This window comes from Drosophila willistoni (assembly GCF_018902025.1).
Source record: "Drosophila willistoni isolate 14030-0811.24 chromosome 2R unlocalized genomic scaffold, UCI_dwil_1.1 Seg167, whole genome shotgun sequence".
Lineage (NCBI taxonomy): Eukaryota > Metazoa > Arthropoda > Insecta > Diptera > Drosophilidae > Drosophila > Drosophila willistoni.
Window position 1 is genome coordinate 21,559,157 of NW_025814050.1, and position 23,042 is coordinate 21,582,198.

Genomic DNA, 23,042 nt, shown 5'->3' on the forward strand with positions numbered 1-23,042 from the left:
CATTCTTATAAAATGTTGCTATTATTGAGTTTGTAAAGATGCCTCAAGTATGTCTATTATCCTTTTGTGCTTAAATTAGTTTTGAGCTTAATAGTTTCAAGTTTTAAATTCAACATCTTTATTTAATTTACACTTTAAGCAGATAGAATGAAGGTAATATTTAAATTTTTCCTTGTTTTTGTAAAAACTTTAATAAAAACTAATAATTTTCTTAAACTAGATTTATCGGAGGTTTTTAAGAATGTTTTGCATTCTTTTGGAAAACTATGTATAAAAAATTTATGATATAAGATAAAAACTCTCATCAGCAAAAAAAATCTGTATTTCCCTTTAGAAATTTAAAAAAAAATATTAAACTCTATTTAATTTACTTTTGTAGCTTTTTCCACCATATCCGCCAATATTATCAATTCAATTGACTGATTTTCTTTGTTAGCAGAAAGAAAAATAAAAACTGTTGCCTACTTTTCAAGGTTATCAAAAACGTTTATTTGCTAAGATTGTTTTAGGGATATTAAATGTTTATTTGCTTGAATTGAAATTATAAACCATTTGTGTAGTTTAAATCAATTGAATATGTATGGGAAGGGTAAGGTTGTAAGAAAATCTTGAATTTGAATATTCTATTTATGTATTCACACCATAAATCTGGACCATGGCGAACCTCAAGCAACAGCTGCATTCTTGTATGGCCATTTAATAAATGAATGTTCGCAATTGTATAAACAACCACAAACGCAAACATTCACACACACACACACACACACACACACGTACACATTAACATTTATGTATATACATACAGAAGGACATTCGCACGTGCAACCCATTGACAACAAATCACGCATATAGCCAGGGACACCGCAGCAAGAGCAACAACGCTAAAGCATTCACAATTAACTTGAAGCCAAAATGTTGTCCTTAGGGGACTCTAACCATTGTTGTTCCTGTGTTGTGTTGCTGCCGCCAAACAACTTTAAATATTAATATGCTTTGTGACGAAGTACAACAACAGAGACGTTGATGATGATGATGATGATGATGATGATGATAATGATGACGACGACGACGAGGCTGATGGGCATGGGGACAGGACAATACACAGACACCCATATCCACACACACAAACACACACTGAGATACCAAAGGCGACGCCATTGAGATGTTGACGACACTTTGGCGACACTGATGATGGCCCAGCAGGTGGGCGTAGCGCTATGCTAATGGCAAAGTGCCATGCTTAAACACACTTGAAGGTCTTTGAAAGCAAATACACACAAAACAGAGCCACTCCAGAGTCAAAACCCCATTCCTCGCTATAACCTTCCTTCCTTCTGATGCCATGCCACAACAAACAATGGCACTTTGGCATTGTAAAATTCACACCTTTAACCACTCATACGTTAAATACATGGTCTACGTATATTTATATATATAGACGTCAACAGGTAGCGCATAAGTGAAATATTTTCTTTGATGAAAGCTGCAAATGAAAAAAAAAAGTGGCTTAAGCTTCGGTGAAAATTTGCCCAGCGACAGAACAATGCTCAACACATTTGTCTGTATGTATGTCGGCATACAACGCGCATTGCATCGCACCTTCATCTAGAAGCATATTCACCTGTTGCTCTTTCTACGTCCGAGTTCCTGCGGTTTCAATCAAACCCTCACAGACAGACAGACAGAGTGAGAAAGAGAGGGAAAAGCGAGCGAAAAAACTCACACGGACAGTGTTTTTTAAGAGGATTTACCACACTCGACAGCAAAAACAAAACAAAAAAAGAAAAAATTAACAAAGCACACACACACACACTTACACACAACCACAACAAAAAAAAGGCCCAACGAAACGTTAAGAACGCGCCATAATGACGCAAAGCGACGAAAATTCTTAAAAGCACCTACAAAGAAAACAAAAATGAAGAAAAATTGAGAGAAAAATAAAGAGTTTTTCTGTCTGCCTTTTGGCATTTTTTACTTATCTACATTGTCGATTCACATTCATGGCAAATTACTTTTCTTGAGTGTAAAATGAATGGGCATTAAGTGTACTCGATAATGAAAAGTAAAAGGCTATAAAAAAAATAAAGAAAAGGCATTTTATTTCAGCAGCAAACAATAATCAATAGTTGATTAAAGGATGCAGTAAAGAAGAAGTTTTCTCAATATTCAGTTGCAAGTGTAAACAGGCTTTTAAGTGTTGTTTTCCACAAAAAATATTTAAAGCAAAAATTTCTTTAAAAAAATAACATTTCCCATAAATAGAAACTCTTCTTTCACCCTTTAACTTCATCTTAAGCTCCGTTTTGTTTTGCTGAACTGATTGAAATCCTTATTAAATAAATGAAGACAAACTTCAGAATGGTTTATTTGCTTTTGCAAAATGTTTCTGTTAAATTTGCTTACACAAATACCCGTGCGGCACCGTTCCGACTTTAGTTAAATTCCAATGGTTGTGCCTTGGGTTTGAGGTCAAAGTTATGCAATTCATAATTGAAAATGCCTTCAAGATTAGACAAGGCATGTTGCACACACACACACATTCATAAGTCTTGTGGTTGCAGATGCCAAGACAAAAGCCGCAAATCTAACACCTTGAAGACCCCCCAAAAGTATGCAACAATAAAAGGCAACATGCAGTCGAGTAAATCTACGACTAAAAATCATTTAAGCATAGGCCCAAACTGAGGAAATGGGCCAAATGGAAGTTCCTGGAAAAATGCCTGTTGACCAAAGTCTTGGTCTATCTGCCTGATGTCTGTCTGGTTTCCGCTCTTGTAAGCTGACGGTGTACTTGTGTTTGTGTGTGAGTGTGTGCGTGTTGTCTAACCAACACTAAATACTTTTTAAAAGTAAATATAAATTTCTAGTCTAGGCTACAACAAGATAAGCTGGCTGCAATTTCCCAACCGCACTCTAAAATTCCCTACACAACATGGCAAACCCATTGCTGCTATGCTCTTCAGCTCTGTCCTATGGACTATGGTCATGTTCTCGCCCGGTCTTGTCCCATCCTGTCAGTGTGTCCTGGCCCAGATTACAACACGGTCGCGTCCTTATCCTCCAGCTAGTTGGATCGTTGCGGCCACTTCCGCCCTCTGACTGCTGTGTCTGCGCTTTCCATTAGAGAGCACGAGGAGTCAGCTCCCCGAAATGCCAACGAGTACCAGTGAGCCAGGGAGAGATAGAAATGCAGAGGAAAATGCAGCCAGCCATGCAGCCGGACAACCGTAACATGACGTTTCCGTGTCCTGGTGCCTGGCCTGCTACAGGACCAGAGTATGCCAGAGTCAGCTAACTTTTTCGGTACTAGCATGATGTTTCAACATTGTTGCTTACTAGTTACCTGCATTGTTCTGTTGTTTTCTCTGCTCATCAACTTTTCGGTTGTTTCTTCTTTTCCTAGCCAAATACAAACATGCGGCCTAGACCAGACCAGGCAAACTCGACCAGGCCAGATTCCAGTTTCAGCTCCTGCTCGAGCTCGAGCTCCAGCTCTCTTAAGACTCACACATACTACATACACACTCACACACTCACACACAGATGTTGCTTGCAATCGTTAAAATTGCTAAAAAATGTTGCAACACGCTTTTGAGCACTTTATGGTCTAAACGTGATTTTCAGCTTGTCTATTAAACGTTCTCTCTCTTTTTATGCTTTGGGTCCATATATTTTCGGCTTACTTCATTCCCTCTCACTTTGCTTCTTTTTTTTTTTTTGTTCTTCGTTGGCTTATTCGTAGCACGTTTGGCATTTTGGGCAACAATTGTTGAAACATGTTGTCAACTAGTTAGTTAGTTAGTTGTTGTCCTGGTTGTTACTCTCGCAGAGAAAAACTCGCATTATTGAGTTTACTTATTGTTTGGGAATTCAGTGTGGAAACTTGTTTTTCGCAGAGACTGTGAGCGAGGCAACCAAAACAACTTCATAATGGCAATTAAAATAATTGGAAAAATTATAGTTATGTATTTTTTTGAAAAACTCATAATAATTGCCACAAAAGTTTAGGAAATTTGTTAAAGAGTCGAAGTTTTTGAATACTTTGAGAATCCTTATTATTCAAATTTAATTTAAAACTATTTCGAATTTCAAATAAATTAAGTTGAGTTTATCTTTGTCGAAAATCTATGTGACCAAAGTTGTTCGAAATAGTTTTGATATCAATTATTGTGAAATTTCATTGTGCAGTTCATTCATTTTCGAATAGATTAGTAGAAACTTGTCAGCAACCAAAGTAAAACATTTTGCAGAAGACAAATACAAATTCTCTACAAATAAATCTATACAAATTCTCTCAAATTGGCAATGCTGCTAATTAAAGAAATAAACTATAATCCAAATGATAGAGATGATTATAATAATGAGAATTATTATCTCTCGAATGTATGGGCTGCTTCAAAAATTAGCCATTTCGTGGGATAAGCAATTGCTATGAACTCTGCTTTTGCAGATAATTGTAAAAAGATTTTTGATCACTAAAACATTGATTCATAATACTGAGAAAAAACTATTAACTTTGCGAGAATGACACTAATGTAACTCTAACAAATTTTATTGATATTTCTTTTAAATGCTTTGAAATTCAAACAAGTTTCGTTAAACCATAATTTTTAAAAATATTTTCAATAAGGATTGAGTTAACTCATGAATAATGATATTAATAGGAAGAAGTTCAGCTATAGGATAATTGATATGTCAATAAGAAGGAACTTCAAAATCGGAAAGAGATACATTTCAAATCAAAAAAAGTGTGTTTGACTATATGGAAAAGCATTCTCTTATAGCACGGAAAAACTCTCTTTAATTCCACCTTTATTGCAAACATAGGAAATTAGTTCCAATAACTGCATCTTTCATTTGGCCATTTTTCATTAACCACTTCCATTTACTACCTACTTGCTTATGCTTATTATGCAACATAAGTTCACTTTGCCAACTCGTGCACACTTGAGGCACTTGATACTTAACACGACTTGCGTAATATTTTGCACACCGCTGTGCAAATGTGGTGCAATTGCGGCAACGGAAGTCATGTTGATGGCTGACTGCATTTGCCGCCAAAATTTCTATCAACAAGTTCAATTAGCCACAGCGCCAAAAACCAGAAATTACCTCAATATCGGCTATCGAACATGAAAATCAAGAACTTTCAGTTCAAATCGAATTCCAGGGGCAAAAGTGGGGGTAAGTTTTAATAAGCCATCGACTTTTTGCGCCATTAAACGCCGGGATCGAACGTCACGCCGCGGCATTGCTGTCGCCATTTGGCGGGCATAATTAAATTGAGTGCAGGTGAATTTCTCGTACGGCTTTTCACGAACTTTTACAATATTGTTGGCAAACAGCAATTACCACCGCAAAAAAGAAAACTGCAAGAAATGCAACATCAAATTTATGGCATTGAAACCGAAACGCATAAAATGTACGGGGACAGGTGGTGCACCGTATGGGCAACGTAGTGTTGTGGCAACAATGATGTTAAAGTAGGATGTTGTACGTGCGAAACGCATGGGTAAAGTTAATTTTCATTATAGTTGAGAAATCGTTGCGATGAAACGCTTTTCTTTGTCTGCATAAGCCATTGAAAAATGATTTTCCAGTGGCTTTTAGTTGATTTATGAACAGTTTTGCCCAGTGTCTTTAAGCCTCACACGTAGCTATTGGTAACTCTACTGATTGATTGATGTCTGCCCAGCAAGTATGTATACATTCTGAAGTTACCTTCTCTTCTGTTGGCAATTAGCTAGAATGCTTAAACACTTGGCATTCATTTGATCTGCTTATTAGAACCACTTGAAAAATTCACCTGAAACCTCATGCACGACAAATCAATAAAATCATCGTCAAGTGCTTCAAGTGGGGGGAAGCCATGGCAAAATTAATTACCAGTATCATCATCTTCATCATCATTAACGTCTAAGCAAAGCTATCTTTGGCTTTCGCTCATCGCTTTTGTGTGGAGTGGACCATAATTAATATTTTTTCAAGACTGTAAACTGAATAAGTATAAGCATCTCGGACAGAATGAAAAGCCAAATGGCAGGAGCCACCGGTGCAATGAGTCTCTGTGTCTCCAGGACAACGACTTAGACGCGGATAAAAACACAAATGAACATTTCCTCAATAGATGGTAAAGTCCAAATACCCTACAATAGGATTTCATTTGCAATTTGTGGAAAACTTGATAGTTTACATAAACCCCAAGGCTGTCAAAGCTTATTCTCTCCATCTGGCGCAAAAAATTTATTTATGTTTGAATTTATTTATACTTAAAGGCCAAGTAAGTCCATATGAAATCTATTTTAGCCTTAAAAAATCACTTACAATGCAAATTTATTATACATGAAACTATAAAACAGTATAAAGAAGAAAATGATAAGTAAAATGTTTATGGATATTGAGTCTCTAAAATTTGTTCTATTTTTCTCTTCATTCGTTTATAAGTTACGAAAAAAACGAAGATGGCGATAACATTTTATGCATAGTCATTGGATTTTGTTTGAATTTGGTTATGCAGTTTTTAGTTTATGATTAAACAAATTTATTAAAAAACTTGGTGAATCCGTCGCACTTCGGTGTTTTTTAGAGTTTTGTACCTAGTAATAACATTTTGGTTTAGGTTAAGTTTTAGTACTTCGTCTTATATTGTAAATATATAAATAAAATTCTTTGAATTTTAGTCAGAAAGACACGAAAATGGAAATAACTGTTGCTTTCGATGAATGGAACTAGAAGAAAAGATTCCATGTTTAAAGACATGTAAAGAATCATTTCCAATTATTTATTACAGAACTCTTTTGTCCGATTTTTTCGAAACTATTCATTAAAATTCCATGAAATTTGTATCCCTGTTTAGAGGATAAAGGGTCTTATCTATTATAATAGATATGTTTCATGAGAAAAAAACAAATAATATAAAAAAAGTTTGCTAGATCTATAAAATCATTTTTTTTTTACTTTCCGGCAAATGAGTTTTAGCACTAACCATAGAACACATAGATAGGACAAACTCATGATTTTTTGATTGCAAACGCTAGCCTAGTCATGGAACCCCAGAGAACTTCGAAAAAACCCGAACGCTCTCACTCTCAATGAGAGCGTAAAATGGGGAGAGGGCAAAGCAGCTACGAAAAAATTTCAGTCTAGCACAGACTACAGAACGACGAAGGCAGGCCTACGTCGCTTGTGATTTCGTTCTGTCTATGTATGTGTACACTCGTCGGTACATGCTCAGGCTTCGTAGTGTGTGTGTGACGTGAAGTTGTACAACATCGCATTTCAATAGCTCGCTCGACCAAAATTTTTAATTTTCGACAAAACAGCGACAATGCGAATAAGAAATGCCCCTGTGGAAAGAATATCAAGAAATATTGCCATCTTCTTCGTATGTATCCCGGTGGCTGTAACAATAGAGTGCTCGCTTCGTGATGTGACTTGGGGAATGTCCCTGGTTCGATTCCCCACTCGAAATCATTGGCTTATATAATGTTTTTTTCTATTTTATAATTTTGTTTTTTATTGTGGATTTTTTGTTTCTTTATTTTTTGTTTATTTTTCTTTTTTATTCATTTATTATTTATTTATTTTTTATTTATTAAAAAATAGAAAAAAAAAAGTGGGAATCGAACCAGCGACATTCAGATCCCCAAGCGAACACTCTATCGGCACAGCCACCGGGATACATACGAAGAAGATGGCAATATTTCTTGATATTCTTTCCACAGGGGCATTTCTTATTCGCATTGTCGCTGTTTTGTCGAAAATTAAAAATTTTGGTCGAGCGAGCTATTGAAATGCGATGTTGTACAACTTCACGTCACACACACACTACGAAGCTTGAGCATGTACCGACGAGTGTACACATACATAGACAGAACGAAATCACAAGCGACGTAGGCCTGCCTTCGTCGTTCTGTAGTCTGTGCTAGACTGAAATTTTTCCGTAGTTGCTTTGCCCTCTCCCCCTTCGGGTTTTCCCGAAGTTCTCTGGGGTTCCATGACTAGGCTAGCGTTTGCAATCAAAAAATCATGAGTTTGTCCTATCTATGTGTTCTATGGTTAGTGGTTTTAGTTTGATTTCGCTCATTTACCTTAAACTAGTCAACTAGTAATAAATTTCGTTATTTATCCTGTTCTACGTGATCCGATCTGAGGTCTGGGAACGGATTCCTAGTACAGTTTTAATTCTACGGTATGGTTTCAATTAAATTTTTTAAGATCAATAAATCATGTAAATAAGTACGATTTTTCAAATTCACTATGCTTATAGCTATTTCGCAGTCTTCTTTTTTAACGTCTAACTTTCAGATAGAGTATAGCAGCAGTTTGGTTATTAAACTACGTTTGAAAATAATTACGACTTTAAGATTCTTGTCGTAAGTTTCATTAGATTTTTTATTTTTGTCGTTTTTTTACCTGTGCTGATATGCGGCCCTTCTTCAGTCGCGTGAGATCCGTGTGACTCCAGTGACTTCGTCCCCAGGGCATAACGTTGCGCAAATCCTCATCAAAACTGTAAAGTAAATTAATAATCGCTCGAAAAAATTAATTTAATTTCCTTACAATGAATCGGACGGAAAATGTACTCACTTAAAATCATTGAGTTTGTTGTGCAGGAACTTGCGTATATTCCACGGTAAATCATTATGCCCATCGATTAAAGGCACTTGATCCAGCAGTTGAACAGCCACACGCAAACGTTCTTCAAACGGAGCACCTGCAATAGCAATGCCATATACGTATGTAGAGAGGAGCATAGAGGAAAAGCCATCTAGTAGTAGTAGCTCGTAACTAACTTAAATGCATTAACACAACACGCACACACTCGCACATTTGGGAGTGCGAGCGTGTGTTGACCAACGTGTCGTATGCGTTATGGTAATTGATTTATTGTCTCTGGACTTTCGTTCTTGGGTTACTACAGATACAGCGGGAGAAAAAGAGAGAGAGAGCGAAAGATACTCACTTGCTGCCACACGTAGAGCCAAAGGCACGGCCACACTGGCAGCGCCAATTATCAAGAGTATCGAGCTGACTGCCAGCCAATGCTTGGCCGCATCAAATCCTGAGAGAGCAGCATCAGAGCCAGAGGACCACGACGTAAAAGGGCGCAATGAAAGGAAGAGCAACAACATCAGCATTGATGATGACCATGGATTGTTGGTGTAGATGTTGTTGTTGTTGTTGTTGGTATTGGCAGTTCAATGCCAAGTCGTTTGTACCAATATCATCGTCGTCGTCGTCAGCAGCAGCAGCGTCGTCGTCGTCATCGTTGTTGTTGTTGGTTGTTTTGTGTTGCATTTTGTGTGTGTGCAAATTGCCGTGACAGTGGCATTGATTACAACAACAATGGACCAGGAGTAGCATCAGGAGCAGCATCAGGAACAGCCAGAAGCACGAACAGAAGGAGTACCCCGAGCAGTAACCGGCATCAGCAACAGAGCATCAAGTTGTGGTGTTGTTTTTTCCCCAGCATTGTGTATAAGCACAAAAGGGCAAAGAATGAGAAAAAAGATAATAAGGAAATATGGTTAGTTAAACGTTTAAAATTGAATTGTTCAGAGTTGTGTTTCTCTTCTTCTTCTTCTTCTTTTTTTGCCCTCAAGAAGTAGAAGAGTTTGATTTCTTGCTGGCTTTCTTTTCAGTTTGTATAGCAAAAATAAATCAAGCAATCTAGAAATATTGGCAAATAAAGGATAAATCAAATTGTCGAAGTTTCGTAAATAACCGAAGGTGGAATTAAAGTTTTTCATTTCATCTTTTGATAGTTCTTTGAACTAAATATTCTTGGATTAAACGTGTAAGTTTTGGATTTTCTAGGGATGAGCTGTTGGCACTCTTCCAGCAAAATTCCAACAACATATCCCCTTTTTTCCACGGGTTCTAATATAGTTGTTTAATACAAAGAAATTCAATTAATGAGACCGACTAGGACATTCTGTTCCTTTACATTGCTATGGTAACTTTTTTTCACTCATTTTGGCATTCTAATATCATTTCCATCCATTTTTGTCTCTTCTATTCGAATTCTGAATTCACTCCATTCATGTGCTGAAGTAACGATTAAAAGAGATTTTACAGTACTTATTTAAGAATTCTACTTTTTATTGCTCAAAATGCTCTTTTCATTTTAATTTTCTTCTAAGTCGACATTTCTCAATCGTTTTTTTAAATTTGCATTACTTAAAGAGATTTATTTTATGATTATTGATCCACACTAAAGCCCATTTGCTTCGATGTATTTATGCTTTCATAATCGAAATGTATCTATCAATGCAATGCAATGCCGTTTGCTTAAAATCCTCATTTGAGTGCTCCAAAAATGTCATTTTAGCTCCTCCCCCGGGGCACGAAACGTAAAATTGCACACTCATATTTGGGATACGGGCGACGGTTTATGACATTTATATAGTTATGTACACTTATACACACTTATTCACATACATATATATAGGTATATGTATGTACTGCTAGTCATGCCATGATGCTTAGACGTTACATGGCATTGCACTTATATTTTGCCAGCCATTTTCTATTCCCCCTTTGGGGCACTGCCATTTAGTCGTTAACCGTTTGATTGCGTTCCACGTTACATGGCTGCTAAATGTTAAACGTTGCCAATTCCCTACAGTCTTTGGGCTCATCAGCATCACCATCAGCGACAACTTTGCCAACGTTGTCCACGTTGCAATCGCCATCATGTCGTCGTCGTCGCTGCTGTCGTTCGCGGCATCATTGTCCGTCCAACATTGTACTCATCATCCACGTCATGTCTCTTGGCAACTGGCAATTCGTTAGCAATCAAAAACTGCGTAACTCGTAACTCTCAACCGCCATCCATGTCCGGTTCGGTACGGTCCTTGTCCTGTCCAGCGCCAAGTTCTGTGCTGAATTTATGCAAATCGCAGCTGACTCTTTCCCTGTCTGCACATGCTTATCGGTAATTCACTTTGGACTCATGCTACTACGACTACTACTACTATTACCCTCAAAGCACAGTAATCAAAGGGAAACCCAAAACTAAACTCAAGCTAGTTTTTCGCTTCAGTTGGTTTATTTGCTTAGCTCCTCCCTCCATCTGTCTGTCTGTCTGTCTCTCTGTCTTTGCCAGCTGCAATGGTGGCTTTTCAGTTAGCCTTTATCAATCGTTTTTGGTTGCATAATCAAATTTGGTTTGCAATTAAAATGGCCAGACATTGCCATTGATAGCTCCACCTATATATATTTCTATATCCATGTCTATATAAAGACTTGATCAACATCCGATAATGAGATTTGCATTTACATTCCATTGCATTGGTAATGCTTTCATTTGATTTGCTTTTGTAAGACATTGGCAACTAACTGACTAACTAACGAGATGAACTCATACAATATATGCATGTATCAATAAGTTCTTCAAATAATCTCATTTGATTGATTAAGTGATTTGGCAAATGGATTTGGTCACTTAAGTTCAGTTTTTTCTTGTTATGGATAAGAGTTTTGTTTTACATTAGTTTTAGTCCTATCCAAGTGCCTAAAGCCACATGTGGTAGGTTTTTTTGGTATTTCTTTTGAAACGAGGTAAAAGAAATCGAAATTAGGCATTTTATTTAAGGATTTATCGTTTCATATTATTTTCTCTTTATTCTTTTGTATGGCAGGTTGTCGGGTAAATAGTAAATAACTCTTTTAATATTAAATATTGTAAAAAGTACTTACGGAATGAATTCGTTCCCGAACTGGATGAACCGCGACTGGGACACTGACGATGCTTCCAGGGCATGATGCTGGTAACACTAGAATGCAGTTGGTGATGTTTCTGGGGAGTATTTGAACCGGATACTCCACCGACAACCGCATGATGGTGATGCGGATGATAATGATGCGAATGAGCGTGGAGTTGATGGCTTTTATGCAGTCCAATCGGTGTCTGTGACGACTCTCGGTCTTTGAGGCCGCCATCGCTATCGAACGAGGACATGGTAAAGGTGGATGAGGCCAAACCGGGCCCCGATGCTGACTGATGCTGCGACATTTTCTGATATGGCAAACGACAGCCACTTGGACCATCGATGTCCGCTAAATTGCCAAAGCTGCGACTATTAATTGGCAGCGACCAATCCATGCTGCTCGTATGAAAGATGGCCTGTCTTGTTGGGTCTTGTGGGTGCTGGAAATGCTGTTGTTGGACAGGGGGTTGCTGTTGAGCCCCCTGCGGCTGCTGGTGGTGGTGGTGCTGTTGCTGCTGCTGCTGCTGCTGATTGCTGGGAAACGTAAGCAGCGATTGGGAAAAGCAACGACAACGTTGCTGCTGGAAGTGAGCCAACTGCTGTTGCTGATGTTGCTTCTGCAGGTAGCGACTATAATGCGCCAAGTGGCGTGCATAATCGCTACTCGGTCCGATTGTATTGTATTTGGAGGCAGAGGCGGTGGATAGCGGTGTAGCTGTGGTTAGAAAACATAGACTTGGGTCCGATTTCTTTGAATGCGGTGTAAATATTGCATCCTCCTCGTGGGCAGTAAAAGGCGGGGGCGGGGGCTGCTGCTTTTGTGGCCTATTTAGGGTGTATGAGTGACCCGTGGGTTGGCACAGATCAGGCTTAATGTTGTTGTTGTTGATGTTGTTGCTGTTGCTGTTGGTGCTCGTGCTGCCATTGCTGGTGGTGCATTGCAATAGCGTGGCAGTGCATTCATCTAAAGCTGATTTAGTGCAATCTTGTAACAGATCACTGCTACACAATTGAGCCAAATTGCTGTTGTTGTTGTTGTTGATGGTGTTACTACCGCTGTTGCTGCTAACTGATGATGCGTGCTGTTGCAGCTGCTGCAACAGACGCAAACTACGCATGCTGCCATTTCGTTTCATGGCTGGCGGTGGCGGCACTGGCGGTATAATATCCACATCCGACAAGCTGTTCGCATCGCACTGCTGCAACAAACATAAAGAGAACGAAAGAGAGAGAGAGTTGAAAGAAAGTCATATCAATTGATAGCTAACCATCTGTTGACAAAAGGAAATCGTATTAAATCAATAGACATCAACAACTTCCGGCAAGGATGGTTTGACAACATAACTTGTGCTTCCCAGAGTAAGATCTTTAAACTTGTTTTGCTGAAAAGGAAACACCGAAAGGAATGCAATTCCATCTTTGACATAAATATAGAAAAAGTCGAAGTTAATCAAATAAAATCCCTAACCTACTAAATGTAGCAGAAGGCTATCTAGAAAAATGTTTCAAATGTTTGTATATACAACTTGTCGATTTTTTGAATTTCTTAAACTATTCAAAAGTTATTTATAATAATTTCAACTATTTTGATATCTAAAACGCCTTTTATTCAAGATATTTAAGATAGGAATTGTGTTTGAAGGATTTAACGACTTAGAGAGTCTCTAGCTGAAGCTTCCTTTGCCAAAACTTTAATCTCATATGCTTTGTTTTCTCAAAAAGTTTTTTTTTATAACTTTTCAACCAAAATTAACTTCACACAGGTTGAGGAAATAAATTTATTAACCAAATTGACCCGAATATTTCACTTAAATAGAGCAAACCAATTAGAAAAGTTTTGTGAGTTTGAGTGTTTTTTATGATCGCATTTATATGATACATATATATTTATTTATATATAACTTTGCCAACAATAAACACAACAGGAGAAACATAAAAGAGCTCCAAAGAGTTGCTCAACATATTGACAAATTACTTTGGGAATTTTTATTGCCTACTTATGAGCGCCGTTAGACCATCTTGAAAACAAACTTTTTCTAAAAACATTTACAGCTCTAATAATTACAAACTTTTTGGCCAATTTGTAAAAAAAAAGTAGGAAAACAGAAACAAAAACGAACTAAAGCTGAAATGGCCATTGATAAAGTCGTAAAGTTAAAAGGCTGATGGATAATTACAAAATAGGAGGGTATATCGAAAAAAAAGTAGGTAGGAGGAGGGCAACATAAAAAACTAAAACAAACTTGCACATTTATAAAAGTTTTTGCTTATTGCTTTTACTGAATCGATTAAAGGCGATTGTGTTCAAAGAGTTGGACAGAGGGGAGAGCCAAACTTCAAGTAAAATATAACCAACACTCAATTTTACGAACATTTAACTAAATACCCGGAATGGAGCTAGTCCCTAGACAGCCAAGAGCCAGTGAGAGAGAGAGAGAGAGGGAGAGCGATAGCATTCCAACTACGAAAAACGTTTGGAAAAAAGTTTTGCTCGAAACTACAAAACTGCCATAACTCAACATTACGCCCGGACACTCACACACACGCACTCACACACACACACATACACACACAAACATAGCATATTCGAAACGCTGCAAAATTTTTGTAAATGTAACAAGAAAGTTGAACCAAAAAATATAGAGTAAAGTAAAGGGAAGAAACCCAGCAACAACAAAGATGGATGCTGCATACACACACACACACATACGCGCATATAAATTATGGTAAAAAATTGCACAAAATTGCAGCAAAGTAGACGAAAAATTATTATAAAATGTGCATTATGAAATTTAAAGCGAGACAAAGACGCAACGCATAATTCATGGACGAAGATGAGCCAAAGTACCAGAACAAGAGCTCAAGCTCTCATGCAAAAAAGATGGAAGGAAGAATGAAATGAAAGGGTAGACGACCCGCATAGCTAAAAGTCGCGGGAAACTGCAGGAAAAACTGAAAGAAAAAAACTGAAACGATATATCAAGCAATTTAATGCTCAAAAAGCAGAGCCAACGAGCTTAAGCATAGCTTCATATCCCTTCCCGTTGGGACCTTTGGCAACTGAAATCCATTTCATGGTTTTGCCACTGCTGCTATCCCACATAAATATGACGTCAAATTTGCGACATAAATGCCAAATAACCATATACTGTTGCATACTTTTTGGAGCACATACAAAGGGGTTTAGTGCTATTTGAAGCTAAAGATACCCACGAATGCGTACAGCGCATAGTGTATGCAAAAGTGGATGGTTTTGTTCTAGTATTCATTTAATTAGTGTGTGATTTGCTGTTAGAGCAGACGCAGGGAAAAAAATGGCTGCATTTTAACGAGCTTGAAACGAGAATACCGCAAATATGCGAGCTTTGCGTGAATAACTGTAGTTAAAATCCGTTTTAAGCTAGCTACAAGAGTATTTATGACATCAGAAATTCTAATTTGAATATTCTTTGAGTAAGAGTTTGAAAAAAACGGTTTAAAAGGGAAAATATTACATTTTGATATGAACGTAGTCATGTGGACATAAAAGAAATAATAATGGCACAAATGAAGGAACAAAAAAAGAACTTGGACAAGGTTTTTGATACTCTTTTGAGGTTCGGTGGAGATAGAATTTCAAAAAAACAAACAGCTCAACCCAGATTGATATCCATAAGTTGCTATAATGCAAAGATAAAACTATGTGAAATGGTATTCACCTAAGCTTTTGCCTTCTCTTAAATTTGTAAGCCAAGATTAAAATGACCTTGGACTATAAAAAAAAGGAGAATGAAGCAAAAAGTAAATAAAGATTAATTTAAATTTCAAACTGGAAATTAACCTGGCATTTGTCACAATTAACACGAATCACTCCATGCATGTGAAGCAGAGCTCGGCAATTACGAAATGGTTGGGAATGATGGCCACTTACTCCCCCACCCCCCGCATTATCTATGCTATCCAACTACCAACTCCCAGCCCAGTTTGTGCTAGTTTCAGTTACTGTTTGATGTTGTTTTTGCTGTTGTTTTAGCGCTTGCTTTTTTATTCACCCCTTTGTTGCTTTTGTTCGGAACTGTCGTTATTTTGCAGCCAGTGACAGAGGCAGCGACTGAGGCAGAGTCACATACACAAGCCCCGCTGTCATGCATAACAAATCTCTTTGACACATTTGATGTATGCATTTCTGCAGCAGCAGCAGCTGCAGCTGCTCCACTTTGAGTTGTTGCTACCAAATTGTGGTCCATGGGTCTTTTGGCCTGGAGGCTGCGTGAATGTTATGCCACTGTACAAGCCGGGTTCAAACAGCAAACATAATTTAGTAGCATCGTTTTTAGGGTTTTTATTTACGCTATGCGTTACATTTAGCGCCCATTTAGTTGTTAGTCTCTGTCTAAGCTCGACAGACTGACTTTAAATTCATCTCCGACTTCTTCAAGCGAAACTGAATTAATGACTCTGCAGCAGAAAAAAGCTACAAACATATATTCTTAAAGTGCTTGACTTGAATTTATCAATTCGATATTCGAACCAAACTAAATTTATACGCAAAAAGATTTTCGGTTCAACAGGAGCGTATTTAAATCATTTGAGTAGCCTGAACAATTCAGACGCCTTTAATATTTCTAGCTAATTTTAACTGTTTACTCTTTAAATTATGTTCTTTGCTCAAGAAGCGCATTAACTATTTTTTGAAACGCATTTTTCCCATTTTTCTTTACTTCTTGCAGAGGCCTACAAAACCTTGGATATGCAGATCCGCTCCTGTAACTAGCACATGCAGTGCCTTTGGCCTTCGGCCACATTAAATTTAATTATGCCATAGACACCATATACGCATCTCAGAATAGGAACTCACAAACAAAAAAAAGAGGAAGCCCATAAAGGGCGTGCGAAAAGGTCAAAGAAAAAGGTTTATCTTCTTGGTCGGAACCCCAGTAGCCCATTCCAAGTGCGTAGCTTTCGTTGACGCCCTAATTGAATTTGCTACGGTCAGCAGCATCGACTTTGACTTCATCATGAGCATTGTCGTATTCTTCATCATCAGCATGAACAGCATTACCATTACCATCACCATCAGCATCATCATCATCATCTCCTGCCCAGTATCTTGTGCCGCGCTCTTGGGATTTGGAAATTGAATTCTGTTACGGTAAAAGACATTTGCATTGATTTGCTCTTTTCTCTTATTTGGATGCGTCGTCTGGCCTGATCTGGTCTTGGGGTATGAAACGCATTGCCATTAATAAAAATTTCCTTTGAATTTTGATTGCTTTATGTTCTACCTCAAATTCCCAACCACGCCCCCCTCATTCTGCGCCCTTAGTCGTGGCCTGTTATTGTTGTCTCTTCCTGTGCCCAGTGTCCTTTTCCCCCATGCCGATGATTATTTTTTATTTACTTTGTCTTGTCCAATGTTAAGTGGAAATTGAAATTTTCATATTTTCATTACATAAATCGAGAGACTGTTAGGAGGGTAGGGATGGGTACAGGACAAGAGCGGGGCAGACTTTAGTATAATTCTTTTGCTGTCGCCTGTCGCAAATAATTTATGCAAATATTTAACAGTGGCGTGAGTTGCATATTTTACAGGATGGCCAATTTGTTGATATTTTCTTGCCCTCATTTAATGCTAGGCGACTTTTTTTTGTGAAATATTTTGTATTTGAAAAAGGTAATTATGTAAGTGTAATATAGATTTTTTTATGCAAATATTGCAAAATAAGCGAAAATGTGGTGAAAGAAACATTTTAAAATATGTTTTTTGTTTGTTTTGCCTAAAGGGAGAATTAAGAAATATTTTTTGCAACTAGGAAAAAGATATTTCTGATGAAAATTGCCATAAATCGTAATAAAGATTAACACTTTAAGCTGGTTAGTTTTTGAGCATAGCCTAAGAACATACGGCTTAAGCCAACACTAAGTATTCGAATTTGATTAAAAACCTATGGAAAAAGGTGTCAAATTTCTATCGCAATTGACTCTTTACTTTCTTTCACTAAAACTATTAAAATCTGTATCTGATTTGGAGATTTTACAGAATAAAAAAACTTATTATTTGCTTTGTGCTGCATTCGACATTTATGTATTGTGCCATTTCAAATTAGGTTGTTATAGAAGTTGCCTATCTGTATGTTTTGTGTGTGTACGAGTCTGCATTGTAAGTGGGACTAACTTTTGTTTAGTACTAAATCAAATTGGTCTTCTTCATGACAGCCAAGAACTCATCGCGACCGACCTCTCCATCGCCATCCAAATCGGCCTCATCAATCATCTCTTGTAATTCCTCATCGGTTAGATTTTCCCCCAACTCTTGGGCCACGCGTTTCAGATTGTCAAACGAGATTCTGCCAGTGCGATCATCGTCGAAGAATGAGAATGCTTTCATAATGTCCTGTTTGGTATCCTTCTCGGCCATCTTCAGACGCATCAGATACAAGAAATCATTGAAAGCTATACGACCCGTTTTATCTTTATCGATTTCTTCCATCATGCGACGAATTTCTTCCTTCTTGGGCTCAAAACCTAATGCGCGTATGGCCACACGAAGTTCTTTTACCTCTATAAATCCTGTGCATTCGGTATCAAATAGATCGAAGGCTTTCTTAATATCGATTTTCTGCTCCAATGACAAATCGAAGGTGGGCAAACCCTTGGTGCGTTTCTTCTGGCGAACCTTATTCAACGACTGCATCGATTGCATCACTGTGGTCGTTGAGATCACGCTACCCAAGTTGCTATTGGTCAGTTCCATCTTTTGTTTGTTTTCTCCCTTTGTGTTCTTGAAAAATATTTCCCTTTCAGAAAATTCCTATTTCTCTCGATGTTTTTACATCTGAATCTGGATAGTGTATGAGGCAGTATGAATTTCAAAACTAAACAGTGACAGTTGACGTGTTGACTGAGTCGATGATGAGGAGTTTTTTAAGGTAATAATAAAAAAGTCTATAGAAGATTCTATTCAGCAAACAAGTTTCAATATGTTACTTCGTTCAATCTGCCGTCAGCTGTTCATGTCTACAAAGTTACTCTACAAACTTGAATGTTGATTGCAACTCACCTGTAAAAGGTCTTCACCTCCTGCCTCTCCACCAATCCCAGTCCCAGTTCCAGTCAGTGTGAGCGATAATTTGCGATTACGCTCGCGTTCCAGTCTCATGAGTATTTGTGCGTTTTGCTCGCAGGTGTAGGTATGGGTTTTCCGACGACGCTCCAGGCTGTATTCATAGAGCGGTCGTGCGGCATCTGGCTGAAGTTGTGCCTCATCGCCAGCATCACAACTGCAAAGCGATTGATTGCTACGTCCTTTGCTGCGCTTGAGCGAGCCGCGATGCGAAGAAGCTGGTGTAACACGCTGCTCGCTCACAAAGTTCGAGAAAGTGACCACATTGTGGTTGTTGCTCTCGTAGGCGTTTGTGGGGCGTATTGTGGGGCAGCTGGGTGCCACCACACCACCCACACCGACGCCCACGCCCACTCCAATGCCAGTGCTGCCGCCTTTTCGCTTCGATGGCGAAACATAGAAGATGTCATGCTCATCGAATTCAACGCTACGCTGCGAGGATATACTAATACCTGCGGCCGCTGCTGTTAAAACACCACCAGCACCACCATTCAGAGCTGTGGTTGCTGTGGCCGTACTGCTGCTAGTGGTGCTGGCTGCACTGTTGCCACCGCTGCTTAAATTGCAGCCATGATCAGCTAGTGAATGCAGCAGAGGATGGCCTGGATGTCGATCACGTTCTCGGAACGAATGTTGCTTATGCAGACGGGGCGTAGACGTGTCCAGGCCGTTGCTTTTTCTCAGCTCTGTCATTTTAAGTATAGGTATTTTTCCCGTCTTTTTGCGTTTTTATTTTTTCTCTCTTCCACTTGGAGGAAGTGTTTTTCTTTCACTCTCACTTTTACTCTTGTTTTCTCTAGTGACTTGCCGCCATGTTGCTGGTACTTATTGTCATCACTGTTTTTTGGGGCTGGCTTAGCTGGTAGCTCATGAAATATTCATGCCGTACACACACATACATATACATATATATATGTAGAAACGCCTCTGTGGCCCACTCCACGGGCATTAGCATATCACTTTGTGTGCGCCGTTCTTTGATTTATTTTATTTTTAATTTAAAATTTTTCCCCTGTGCTCCTCTATTTCTGTTCCGAGTGAAGCTCAGGCTGAGGCTAAGCCGGCTAACGATTTCCTTATGTCAATACAGCAAATTCTCAATCCGATTTGCCAGCTAACTGTTTCAATTGTGTAGAACTCCCAGTCCTCCAGTGCTTCCAGTGGGTGTTGCTTTTGGCTTAAATCGCTGACATCTCATTGGCAGGACGCCCTTTTCGCATTCGCTTACATTTTCATTCTTTTTGCTAAGAATCTCTCTCAGTTGTTTTCCAAGTATGTTTGTTTTGTTAATAGACTTGGCTTAGTTACTTTGTTTGTTTCTAATAACTGCAAAGAGAGCAAAGCAAAAAAAAAAAGGCGAAATTGTTATTGAAGTAAATGGTAAATTGATTTTTATTGTTGGCTTTTTTTTTGTTTGTTTTGGTGTTTTCTTGAAGGAGTTTTGCCAAGAAAAAGAAACCGGAAGTGTATAAAAAATTGGGGCTTCAAGTTTGTGCCAAGTCAAAATTGTAATTTATTTGTTTTTCGAATTTGGGGTTGTGTACATTTTAAGCATTAAACTAGATAAAAGGGTGTTAATGTTCACTTTTAAATAAAAGTTCAATTTCTCTTTATAAAACTGTCAAATTTTTATTTGGTGATATCATTTTCGTTCAAGATGAACCCTTGTGGACAAGCTCTTGGAAACGTGATTAGATAAATCATGATGTAGAAGTAGGATATTTGCATGTATGATTGTGTATGTGTGTGTGTAACATCCTTAACCTTCGACATTCCATTAAAATCTCTGCTGTTCTATTATGTAAATCTAAGCGTGTAATCTTTTACTAGTTAACTAACCAAACGCTATTCTCTTGGTGCCCAAAATCAAACACTTTGCCACGTGCCAGGATCTAAAATACTTTGTTTTTAGATATTAAAGCTCGTACCGTAAGATCAAAGCAAAACTTGAAATCAAAACAAGACATAACTGCGATTTTTAAGAAGTTTCTTGACGGCAAAGATGCGTGACAACATTTGCCTCAAGGCTACTAAAAACTTAATCAGAAATATAGCAACAACATCGAAATTTAATAGCCACGTGTTTACGTTTCGAAAATAAAAACAAATTGTTGATTTTGTTGAAAGTTTTCACGTGCTGACGTCAATGAATTTGATTCAAATAAGACATAATCCTCCTTCTATGCCAATCATTTGCATTATTTTTGTATTGATTTCTGCTTGTTTTTTTTTCCATTTCGTTTTCTCTTATTTTTATATTTGACTCATAACGAAATTCTTGATGTTGTTTCTGTTGCCGACCAACGAAACAAAAAAAAAAGAAGGAAAAAGTTTTCATTCGATGGCGCCTTATGCTAGGCAACGATTTTTTCTCTCTTGAAACATTTAATAGCAAACTTTTTACATAATCGATGATGGCAACTTTTTAATAAGGCAAAGCTTTGGCGATGGGGAAAAAAAACGAACAGAAAGCAAAACAAATATAATCAAGCAACAAGGTCTTGGCCAGGCAAGGAATTCTTTCTACGACTCTAAGCGGAAAGCCTAAAAGTATGCAATGTAATAATAACGTTAAAAGATAATGAGCAACAGCAGCGGCAGCCCGAACAACAACAACAGCAACAACAAGTGGCTGACATTTTTGTGTGTTTTTGGCAGATGAAGTTTCTACCCCAACCCCATCTTTGGCTACGTTCCGCCCAATCCCCCCTTCCTAAATCAAATACCAAGAGCAACAACAAGAACAAGAGGCAAAAAGGAATGTCGGTGGAAGGAGTAACAAATAGGCAACTTGAGTAAACTTTCAAGAGTCAAAACATTTGCCCGCCCAAACTGCCTGCTTTTGTCAATCTCATGTGCATGTATGGGAAAATGGGTGTGTGTCAGTGTGTATTTGTGATATTTATCGCTTCTTAAGTATTTTTAAGAACTTTTGCCACGGTAACTTTTACTTTCCTCGCCTCGGCGACAAGAAACAACACCGACAACACCAACATTTTTATCTTTGGCATATTTCGAGTGGCACTTCACTTGTCACACAAGTCTCGTTTGTCGTCTCGTTCGCGCCATGACAGCGGTCCCTAAAAACACCCTTCACGGCATTCTTTTTGCAAGTTTTGAAGGCTTTAATCAACTTCTTCGTATTAAGTTTAACGAGCGCGAGTAATGAGTTAATTGTTTAACATTGGCTTTAGCAGAGAGAAGTGGAACAAAAAAAGAAAACTGTTGCGTTCGCAACGATAAACGTAAGGAAAGGAATAAGACTTGAACTGAATTATGGCTTTAATATTAGAGGGAAGAGAATTTAAGGCGTAATTAAATTTTATTGGTCAGTTTGGACCTTATAATGTCCCTTATACACATGTTCGAACATATATTTATTTAATTTTGTATTCTTTTTTAAAGCGTACTAGATTTTAAGTTATTGCTTTCTGTTACAGATTTGAACGCTTGACATGGAATATTTAATATATATCAAAAGAAATAAGTTTCTGCAACTTAATAAATTTGGTGTAAGACATAGAATTTTATAAAGGTATTTCAATGGGTTGGGAAATTGTTTTGCAAAAGGATGCAATAAGCAGTATAATTCTTCATTATTTTAGACATTAAAAGATATCTTGGAATATTCTGTTGATTAAAAACAATCATCAAACCAGTACATGACGTACGAAAAGTAATGAATTTATGTTGCATATGAGAAATACGTATTAAAAGGGCGAATTTCTTACTTTCTTTCTTAGAGCGTAATACAAATGAATATTTTAGGTTGATTTTTGTGATTGTTATTTGAAAAGAAGCATTTCTTTGTTTGCTATAATCAAATATTACCTTATTAGTCCAGCTTAAGCCATTATGTCATTAGTTAGTGCCAACGCTACTATATAGTGGGCATTAATAAATAATTCAAAAAATAAAGATATCCAAATAAAGTATTAAATGCCCTGCATAAATTTATGTTGTTTGATAGGTTACCTGCCCGGCTTCCCAAGCCATCTCACTAAATACTTGTGTTTAAGAGGTCTGACCATTCGTTTGATGTTAAAAAACACATTTAAAATTTAATACTAAAAAATGTTAAATTGGTTTGAAAATTAAATTCCATATTCATTCTGCAGATCATTTACGGTAAAAGATATCAAATGTTTTTTTGCTAATTCCATGTTATTTTTTTAAGCGTCTCTCGCTTTTTTTGTCTTTTTTGCTCTAGTTACTCAGATTTC

General features: G+C 37.7%; 2 protein-coding genes across 2 annotated transcripts in view; both read right to left on the reverse strand.

The window, feature by feature from the left end:
• Positions 1–19,753, reverse strand: part of LOC6641965 — a 71,368-nt gene extending 51,615 nt beyond the window's left edge. The window contains exons 1-5 of the mRNA XM_023175576.2: positions 18,757–19,753; positions 11,707–12,916; positions 8,969–9,067; positions 8,593–8,719; positions 8,419–8,515 (exon numbers count right to left, since the gene is read on the reverse strand). Of these exons, the coding sequence (XP_023031344.1) occupies positions 8,419–8,515; positions 8,593–8,719; positions 8,969–9,067; positions 11,707–12,916; positions 18,757–19,512 (2,289 nt within the window). The 5' untranslated portion in view covers positions 19,513–19,753. The remainder of the gene's footprint in view (positions 1–8,418; positions 8,516–8,592; positions 8,720–8,968; positions 9,068–11,706; positions 12,917–18,756) is intronic.
• LOC6641966 (caltractin) lies at positions 17,754–18,579 on the reverse strand. The gene has a single exon (XM_002065575.4). The coding sequence runs from the start codon at positions 18,448–18,450 to the stop codon at positions 17,884–17,886; it is 567 nt and encodes a 188-aa protein (XP_002065611.2). The 5' UTR covers positions 18,451–18,579; the 3' UTR covers positions 17,754–17,883.
• Positions 19,754–23,042: the final 3,289 nt, after the last annotated feature.

Excerpts from the sequence above, each read along its gene's own strand:
- LOC6641966 (XM_002065575.4), bottom strand. The coding sequence starts at position 18,450 with ATGGAACTGACCAATAGCAACTTGGGTAGCGTGATCTCAACGACCACA.